Genomic DNA, 10,366 nt, shown 5'->3' with positions numbered 1-10,366 from the left:
CACAACAGCAGCATGCAAACATATGTTTAATGATTAAGAAAAGTTCATGTTCAGCTCCTGAATTATCCTGTTAATAGTCTTTTTGTCAGGGAGGTGCATGCCTTTGCCAGGGTATGCTCCTACTGCCTTGATGCAAATACCGTATTTTTCGCCCTATAGGACGCACTTTTTCCCCTCCAAAAATGAAGGGGAAATGTGTGTGCGTCCTATGGGGCGAATGCAGGCTTCGCGGACCTCTCCGCAAGCAGCAGGAGCGCTCCCGCTGCTTGCGGAGAGTTTCCTGCATCCTGAAGCCTGCGCGCGCTGAGCTCAGCGCGTCCAGGCTTCGCGGACCTCTCAGCAAGCAGTGGGAGCCAGCGCTGGGCTCCCACGGCTTGCAGAGAGCTGCCTGTTTGGGGGCTGGGGTCGGGGGAAGCTCGGGCGGGCCTCCCCAGCCCCGCGCCTGGGGGGGAAATAATTTTTTCCCCTTTATTTCCCCCTCAAAAAACTAGGTGCGCCTTATGGGACGGTGCGTCCTATAGGGCGAAAAATACGGTATCTGTTTCGTCTTGGAAGGTTAAGTACCCTGAGACTTAAGCTGCATACACACTTACCTGTTGAAAGTGTGAAACCATATATCTGAATAAGGTGTTATGCATACTTGCTTACAACTTGCTGCTTTCAATCCACATGCATGATAGATCCTGCCATCCACAAAGGTGGGTATGGTTAGGTGATGCACAATGGAAATCCCTCCCTTTGATAGGGTTTCCTATGCTTTTTCTATACACACCTATACAAGATCTCCCACTGGAACCTGAGTACCTGTGCGTGTAGATTATAACTGTTATTGTAATTTGTACATTAATATTATTGGACAAGTTCAGATTTTCAGACAAGCAGAAAAAAGCAGGAACTGTCAGTTAAAAGTATTGCTATTTTTCTAGGGAAAAAGGCGCGGGAACTCACCATAAACACCTGCCTCGTTCTTTTAGAATGGCCCTTGCCCACTTTGAAATAGGCGTAAGACCTCTGGAATATGTGGGTATTTTCCTCCCTGCCTGAAGGAAAGCCACCCAAGCACACCCATTGAGTTGGCAATCTAGAAAGCCCTGGAAGAGGAGGAGCCACATGTATAAGACTAATTGAAAGACTTAAGATCAGGAGCAATATTTTTAAATTTGTCCCATTCCTTGTTTTAGAACAGCATCCATAGTGCAATGTATAATTAGTGTATTACATCTTTGAGAATAGAAATGCCAAAATAATTTCTCTATCAGGTGTCAAAGTCTTTATTGAGTTTAAAGCACATATACATTTCTATGGTAACCTCAACTTTTTATGATAGTTAAAAAGGTCTTGCTACAGTGCACATAATTTATTAATAAGAACCAAATCTTAACTGTACTTCAAATAAATAACCTAAATATTCAAGAATTTAATTTAAAAGCATAACTGTACAATATGAAAATATAAACAATACATAAAACATAATACTCTAAAGATATTTAGAAATAAATTTGTAATTCTGTATTATATAGACAGTGCAAGAAATTAAAAAAAATTCAAATAAGCCTCTGAACTGGGAAATCATTTACTTTTACATTATCATGCAGACATAGCATTTCAAGCCATGCTGTTGCCTTTAATATGATACTCTACATGCACACACAGGAGAAACAGCATGTGCAGCCAGAGGTTGCTTTGAAGACTTCATCATAGTCATTTGCACAGTTACAATAGCAAGCTACTTCTCCGCTTCATATATATTAAAATCTTCGGCAATACAATCAGTTCTGATAGAAACTTCAGAGAAATCTCTAGCTGCATACAGTTCTCTCCCATGTGTGCATGAGGGTTTGAGGGATCGTGGCTGTAGTTATTAAAATTACTGTTACCAACCATATCCAACTGCATGCTTTCTTTCCTACGGTACCTTACAAAGAGGTATTTTGTTGCATTCAAAAGTTTTAACATCTCTTCAGCAAACCGATAGGCTTTTTTCCCACCTAGAGCTTAGGAGTGTAGAACATCCAATCAAAACAATCCCAGTTAAAAACCAACATATTATACCTAATGGACTGTGATCAAGAGTCAGCCACTACCTAACCACCTTTCAAGTTCATAATTATCAATACTAAAATCAAAACATGAAATTTTGATGCAAAACAAATTTGACCACTAGTTAAGATGTGATGTAAGCAACGGTGTAGAATACAGCATAACTAGTTGTTGTTTTCAAAAAATCTATTTTGTGTGGACCTAGCGATATTTCATGTGAACTTGAGTTAATTATGAATCAGTTTTTATTCCTGTAGAAAATAAAATAGTCATAGAGGCAAAGACCAGAGAATGCAATAAACACTAAACTGTAAACACATAATTAGTCTTTTGGAGTGCACACTGACATTGCAAGAGCTTGTTCAACAGACTTCGGCAACAAGACTACGATAGGTCACAGCAGCATGAGATCACATGGAAAGCACTGAACAATAATACTATCACACACCAACACCTCCTAGCAATCAGGTAACTGAAGGGAAACATCTCTTCTCCATGAGAAGCTTTCCTGATCAAATGCTGCTCTTTTTAATGCCTAATTTAATGTTCCAATAGTCTTAAATGTGTGTGCTTTATCTGTAGGCTTAAAAACTACTCTTTAGCCGTTATAGGTCCAGAGTTTTACAGTTCTGTCTGCAGAAGATGACAAGAAGGAAAGATCTTGTGTATGCCATCTGCACTGAATCACTTTGTCTTTATGCTCCCCTACCACCATAGTTGGGAGCTGCTTGGTAAGGTCCCCTGTGAAAAAGAAAGAGAGTCATTATTGTTTACTCGAACTTTTTACAGAATCACCATTCACTTCACTTGATTGCATTTACAACAACTTTTACATCACATCCTGATAACTCAGTAACTCATTAAGGTCAGTTCATATGCTTCCAAGGGGTAGTGAAAGAAGCAGCACAGATGATTTGTTCTTCTTTCCCAATTTCTACTTTTACAGCACAAGGCTATACATGTCTACTGAATTGTGGGGAGCTTACTCCCAAGTAATTCGGCATAATTCCAATGTGTAAAGAACTTGCAGGTTTCAACAGCAACAACCACCTTGCGCTTCAGAAGCCCTTTGAGGCGAACAGATCTTGCTCACAAATCCCACTTCATGCTTTCTAGAAGTAGTAAAGTTTGAAGCAGCAGCTACCCATGGCATTTCTTTCTCTGCTTTCTGGTAATCCATGAAATTGTCTTAAAAAATGAAAAATGAATACTCCCTGTTATTTCATTGCTGATTTAGCAGTTAAATTACCTTGCAAGTCTGTCACTTTTATTTTCATATCATAAGAACCCGTGAGAAGGTAATGAGCCCCAGGGGAAAAGCGGACAGAACGGACATCACTGGAATGAGGGTGGTAACTCTGCACCATTCGCCCTCCACGAATATCATACAGCATACAGCTAGAATCTTCCTGGCCTGTAGCTAGAAGACGACCACTAGGATCTACAGCTACTGATGCCACAGCACTGCCTGCAAGGAGAAATCCCATAAATGAAATCAGTACCATTTCTCTAGATAGTGTGTGTTGTTTACAATAAAGATTTTTTGAAGAAGTCCTTATAAAATAGAGATCAGAATAAAGGTTGATGCATTTCCAGGCATCTGATACAATTCAGCATAGGGACTAGGGGAGATGTAACTAAGGCAAAGCATGTACTCTTGAGATAATCATTATTCTTCCCCTGCCTTTGCATGCCTGCCTTTTCTTCCATTTCCCTGTTTATTATAGGTTGTAAGTCCCTTGGGGCAGGGGCCTTCCATACCTGTTCCTTGGCGGCGGGGGGGCGGGCGGGGGACAACATGTACATAGATGATATGATATGATATTAATAAATCTTTTTAACTGTACTATCACTTAATTGTTTTCTTGTACTGTCATTTAAATTTAGATAAATATGGCAGATATGGTTGTTTATCCTTGCAGATCTGCTATAAATGTGCCGTATTTTTCGCTCTATAAGATGCACCAGAACATAAGACGCACCTAGTTTTTGGAGGAGGAAAACAAGAAAAAAAAATATCTGAATATCAGATGCCAGAACAGCAAGAGGGATATTTTTGCTGCACAGCAAAAGCAGCGATCCCTCTTCCTGGCTTCTGGGATAGCTGTGCAGCCTGCATTCGCTCCATAAGACGCACACACATTTCCCCTTACTTTTTAGGAGGGGAAAAGTGAGTATTATAAAGCAAAAAATACGGTACTTTTAACTAACAGCAAACACTGGTTAATGTTTCAAACAAGTTCTTCTGTATGTTAAAAAACAATCTTCAATACCAGTATGAGACAGGAAATGGACCTAACCTTGGCTCCTTAAAAACTGGCAATCATTGCCTTTATTTTCCTGATAAAAGGTATCAGATAAATTTTAGAAGGATTGCTAGCTTTTGCACTTACTCATTTTAAAATCTGATGTCCTTCTCTTCATCCAAAGACAATAGGGTGGGTTGCAACAATACATGAAGCAGTCAATAGTTAAAAAAAGTTAAATCAGCAACATAGTAAATTATAATATGTGAAAGTTTTATAGAGGGCATTCCCCTACACCAAAAAAAGTCTGATTGAAAAAGGTTTACAGCTGGCCCCTAAAGCTGAAAAGTGGCACAGCCACACCTCCAGGAGTTAGTGCCTTCTATATCCAGGGTCCTATTACTGAAATGGGCCTTTGTACCTTGTGAACAGAAGTTAATTTATGTGAATTTGTTTCCAAATATTTATGCACAGAACACGCTGTTTTCCAAGCAGCAACTCTACTGGCCAACCACGGCAAGGATTTTTTCTTGGCTTCATCATCAGTAACCTTACCAGTTCCATGAAATGTTGTTCCAACAACGCGAACACAACTAGGTACTCTGAGATCCCAGAATCGTACGGTCTTGTCTTGGGAGCCAGATGCTATCATCCATCCACTCCATGTATAAAGTGCTAAAATGTGACCTGCATGTAAGGAATTTTGATTTGTATTAATTATTAATACAAATATTGATATTATTGCATTGATGATTTAAATTATTGATATACAGTGGTACCTCGGGTTACATACACTTCAGGTTACATACACTTCAGGTTACAGACTCCGCTAACCCAGAAATAGTACCTCGGGTTAAGAACTTTGCTTCAGGATGAGAACAGAAATCGTGCTCCGGCGGCGCAGCGGCAGCGGGAGGCCCCATTAGCTAAAGTGGTGCTTCAGGTTAGGAACAGTTTCAGATTAAGAATGGACCTCCAGAACGAATTAAGTACTTAGCCCGAGGTACCACTGTACTAACCAGGAATGCACGTTTGTCAGCAAAATGCACTTTTGTCATACAAGTAAGAGAAATGGCAAGTTCTACATGCAACAGGGGTAGTTTTGGCAAAATTTGTGAATTTACACAGTAAAGTGTACAATGTGGTACATTTTAAACTTTATTAAAATGGTTCATTAATCCAGCAACACACACTGTTGTTAGTAAAACTGACTGAGACCAAAGGCTACCAAAGCTTGACCAGAAACGTACCAGTATGACCACTCAAAGCATGGAGGCCTTGCCCTCGCTGGCAGTCTGTTGTGTAAATATTACAGTCCCCAGCTCCAGCACTTATTAAAATGGCACCACCACTTTCGGGACCTTCCATAAAAGCTAGATCCCTAATGGTTCCATCATGCATGCTGAATTCCAAATCTGGCCCTAAAACAGATGGAAAACAGAGTGAACAATTACCACACACACACACACACAGAGAGAGAGAGAGAGAGAGAGAGAAAAATAGGAGTTTTATAACCATTCAGGACACTACTTAATGTTAAAACACAGCAACGTTTGAGTCTCACCAAACTGTTTGCAAAAAACAAAACTCTCAATCCCACACAGAGAAAAATTGTGCCAGTCTGGTATCGGGTTGAAACGTACCGCACTGCAGAATTACTGCCTTCATGTATGTAGATGGCACAGTATATAGCAGTACAATAGTTTACATTTATACTACTACAATTGGTCTGGTTTTTTATTTTAAACAAAATCTTCCAAAGATTTAAAGCTAAGGTTTTTAATTTTTTTTTTAAGCTTTCTTACGATACGATCATCTTTATTGTCAGTGTCCCATACAGAACAACGAAATTGAAAATCTACATCAGACATTCAGAAACCAACAAGCCTGCTATCTCAGCCTGGTTAGCCCGCTAAAAACTCTGACACCCCATAATTAAATACAATATACTCCCATAGAGACTACCTTACACTGTGTTTAAAACCAAAATTGCATTTGAATAGAAACTGTTTCTCAGGCGGCTAGTCCTAGTCTTTATAACCCTGTACCTTCTTCCAGAAGGCAGAAGCTGAAAGAGATCATTTCCGGGGTGCGCACTATCCTGCACTATCTCTGCAGCTTTCTTATGGCACCTGGAAGCATAGATTTGATCCAAGGTGGGAAGAGTGAACCAATTATTCTTTCCGCAGTCTTTACAACCCTGGACAGCATTGTTTTTCCCCTGACCATGCAGCTCCCAAACCACACACAGAGACCATAAGTTAAGAACAACAACCCAAGATGGTAGCACGTGCAGATGCTGCGACTGACAGCTCCTTGGAGAGGAGTCGGGAGTTTGCTAGGACAAATTATTTATAGCCGATACGAAAGCTTTCTCATCCCCTGAACAATGCAAGAAATTATATGCTCTTAAGTGTATAAAAAGTCAATTGTTACAAGCAATTGTAACAACAGTTTGTACTTACCTGTTGCATTGCAGGTGTCTGCATTGAAAGGTAGCACTTTAACATATTTGTCATTGGAACCAGTTGCCAGCAATTGTCCACAGGGACTCCAGGCCACACAATAGATTGATCCTTTGTGATGTTTGTTCCTTTTGAAACGTACCACGGGCTGCTTAGGAGTGTTACTATCACTAGGGGGGGCAAATGAAAGTAAGATGATTTTGTGCTTTTGCATGTCTGGACAGGGTCTGTAACAAAAGGCTAATAATTCTACTCTTTTGGAAGGATAGAGTAATTAGTAAATATTTTAAAATGACATAATTGCATTTAAAATTATTTATTGTTTCTTTTGTATTAAAAATATGAACTATAGAAAGGGTTCCTCTTCTAAAGTGATGCACTTTTAAGGAAAGTCTGTTTTTCTTGAGCATGCAAAAAAGCCCACCTTCAAAAGGCTTATATTAATTGTTTTAATGAGCTGTAAAGTGCTTCTTAAAAAATGGTGCAGAACACAGCTGCCCAGCTCTTACTAGAACCTTCTGTAGCAAGGCAGATGCTCTGCCATTGAGCTAAGGTCCTTCTCCAACCTTTAGAAACCCTTTAAATTAATAGAAATACATTTTAAATTAAACACACAATAAACAAATGGCCTGGTGGGAACAAGATAACTTCTGCCCAATACCACTGTCCTTGTCCAATATGGGATCCCAACACACTGTTCTTAAGAGAACCTGAGAGATCTGATTATCAATCTCTAATCACTAATCTAGTTTTGCCTTTAACAGAATGTAGGGAAATCCATACTTTTTTAACTTGTAAAATCATTTTCCTCACCAAAGCACCTGCCTACCAGAAGTTCAGCTGAGACAACAGAATTTAATTAATTAAATCAGAATTTAATTAAAACACAACAGACTGCTTCTGGCACTACCGCAGCTAAAGCCAAGCCACTTTGTTTTCAGATTACAGGAGTCCCCTTCAGATGTGCACATTCAGCATTAACTGAAGAAAGAGGATCCCAGCCTGCATCCCCATTTGCCAAAGCAGGGTGCAGGCTAGGATCCGGTTCCCGATAGGTGGTGGGGGCTTCTGCCCCCCTGCCCACCTATCAGGGAGGGCAAGGCAGTTCCAGTTCCCACGCTGGGGCTCCAGTGAAGCCTCTGCTGTCCTGCAACGCCACCGCACCAAGAGGGGTGAGCAGACTTTCAGAACATTTAGGGAGCATGACAAACATTGGAAGGCAGCTACAGGAGACTTGCAAGACTATTGGTATCTTCAGAGCTTGACCATTGCATTAATGGAAAAGTTAACAAAGTAATGACCATAAGCAAAAACAAACCAAGAAGGGGGGCATGGGAATGAGTGCACAAGCTCCACCCCCTGACCCTTCACGAGTACAGAAGGTTCTCTACTTCAAACAGTCACCTTCCAACTCACAGAAGATGATAAGGATTTTGAGGATGGAGCTAGCACATTCAACCCCTATAGTTCCCCGCCACAGTACGTTTTGTTACTACTGAATGTGCATGCCTGAAGAGCAGGAATACCACAACTTTCACTTTCCCAAAGTGAATTAGCCACTTCTAATATAACACTTTAAGCATTGTAAAGGCAAAAAATCAACGGAAAACTAAAGACTTCAAGTAATCTTGTGAGAGAGGAAACCAGATTTCATGATTTTCAGATACAGTCACATACCAATTTCCATTTCTACTGTAGTTTTTCATGTGCAAAAATCTTGTAACTTAGAAATTGCAAGACTGCTTTCAAGTTCTTAGTTAAAAAGGTAACAGAAATAATAATCTGCCTGCCATTATTTTTCTTCTCTATCTTAATTTAACCATTATTTATTAAAGATGCAGGAAAACAGCTGATTAACAATCATTACTTACACACAAAAGTAGAAACTGTAAAAGCAGTGGAATCATGTAAATATTTGGCTACTGGACAGTTTAAATAAAAGCAAGATGCTAATAAGGCAACTGAAAGCTAATACAACCAAGAAGCTTTTAGTGATAGCAGAGTTTTTTTTAAAAAAAGGTCATGCTGCAGAAGCTGTAAAGTGAGGCTGTTGTATGAGGAGTGAAAGCAGAGGAGTACAAAATATGGAGAAAGTGGTATACTCAAGTAGTTATGGAGCAGGCACATAATACAAAGCCAAAAGAAACAAAGCCAAATGATCTGGCAACTCCAAAGTGTTTGTAAGAGGAAATACTGTAAATTTACTAGTTACTTTGTTGTCATCTTTACAGAGGAAGACTGCGAAGATCTGCCTAAGTCAAATACCAGTTTTCGAGGAACAGCAGAGGAGGAGCTAAACAGCATATAAGCAAACAAGTTATAAAAAGACTAAACACACACACACACAAAATATTCTGTAAGAGTAACATATTTATGGCTTTTAAAATTTCACAAGGTGAAGGCTGGCTTGTGATGGGTCACATTTAAAACAACAGCAGCACTACACTCGGCAACATTATATAATGCAAACAGCCAACTCACTGAACAAACATCCCATCCTACTACAGCGTTTGCTACCGACATTTGCTCCCATTTGCCATGCTTGCAGCCACACAAGTCCACAGAGGTGAGAAAGCTAAGCATGATATATGGAGGAGTTCAAACTACTTCATATTGTTTTTTGTTTTACTCAGATGTTTGAGCAAAAGTGAAATAGCATGGGTCCAAAAACAATTTCAAGTAATTTCACCAATTTCAGTGAAACGGCTTGCCAAGCTCACTAATATTAGAACTTGCTACTGGTCACCTATGCATAGTAACTAATATTACTATGAGCTACAGTGAACCTCACAAAAATCCTGTAAATAATAAAGTAACTTATATTTGGCATTTATTTTTTGTTTGTTTATTTGCTAACCATAGTTGGACAGTCAAGAAGTTCACCTTATGGTAGTTATTCAGGTAGGAATTTGCTGAAATTCTTTTTTTAACACTTCTGTTTCTGCTTGTTCTGCTTCCTATTCATCAGAATATTTAAGATTGCCACTGGCAACCTCCATTTTTCTATGTACATAAAAATGTAAGGTTGTCATCGTGCAGCCCCCATTGAAGGATATGTAACCACAATGCTGAATTTGCAAGAGAGGGGGGCAAAGAGATGGCAGATTTAAACAACAGCAGAGGTTTGAATAAAGGATGGTTAGAGGTACACAGAGGAGCTGTGAGGGAACAGACATTGATCTGAAGGAGCTGTGAGGGGATGGGGTGTGTGTAAGGCATAAAGATTTATTTAGCTGGGTTGGTGAGCAACAAGAGCAGGGACAGCAGCCCCAAGTTCATACATAAAAAAATGGGCAGGGAGAAAACTTTATTTTCACTACGTATAAGCTTTCACTTCAACATCAACAGCAAAACATATGGTAACTTCTCAGCAACGGCACAACAGTAACTGACTTCCAGTTTAGCATTGGTTCTAAAATGATCTTGAGAACAGTGTGAACCTTTTGTCTGCCTTAAATTTCCTAACCATGCTTATAAAAATGCAATGAGGATAATGGGGCAAAAAATTGTGTCACTTGTAATGCCAATGTTTCAGGTTGCTTTCCAAAAATGAAGTTATAGAATAGTGAAATTCTATTAATATAAGAGAGTTTTACATTTTTCAGAGTAGCCCTA

The 10,366-nt window shown here is 39.5% G+C and overlaps 1 protein-coding gene and 1 long non-coding RNA gene across 6 annotated transcripts in view; one reads left to right on the top strand and one right to left on the bottom strand.

Moving 5' to 3' along the window:
* Nucleotides 1-1,255: 1,255 nt before the first annotated feature.
* The window catches only part of WDR47 (WD repeat domain 47), a 35,422-nt gene continuing 26,311 nt past the window's right edge, over nucleotides 1,256-10,366 (bottom strand). For 3 of the 5 annotated variants that reach the window (XM_083620280.1, XM_083620283.1, XM_083620281.1), the window contains 5 exons: nucleotides 6,752-6,921; nucleotides 5,537-5,707; nucleotides 4,842-4,973; nucleotides 3,290-3,508; nucleotides 1,256-2,781 (listed from right to left, as the gene is read on the bottom strand). In XM_083620280.1, the coding sequence (XP_083476406.1) occupies nucleotides 2,639-2,781; nucleotides 3,290-3,508; nucleotides 4,842-4,973; nucleotides 5,537-5,707; nucleotides 6,752-6,921 (835 nt within the window). In that variant the 3' untranslated portion in view covers nucleotides 1,256-2,638. Of the gene's footprint in view, nucleotides 2,782-3,289; nucleotides 3,509-4,841; nucleotides 4,974-5,536; nucleotides 5,708-6,751; nucleotides 6,922-8,963; nucleotides 9,045-10,366 lie in introns of all 5 variants that reach the window. The other 2 variants (XM_083620279.1, XM_083620282.1) reach the window with 1 other exon arrangement.
* On the top strand, nucleotides 3,430-9,584 carry LOC310765438. Its single transcript, XR_014549577.1, has 3 exons — nucleotides 3,430-3,558; nucleotides 4,761-4,979; nucleotides 8,983-9,584. It is a non-coding gene; the product is annotated as an uncharacterized lncRNA (long non-coding RNA).

This window comes from Podarcis filfolensis, assembly GCF_964270895.1.
Source record: "Podarcis filfolensis genome assembly, chromosome: 6".
Taxonomy (NCBI): Eukaryota; Metazoa; Chordata; class Lepidosauria; order Squamata; family Lacertidae; genus Podarcis; species Podarcis filfolensis.
Note: the sequence above shows the minus strand (reverse complement) of the source record. Positions and strands in the feature narration are given on the sequence as shown.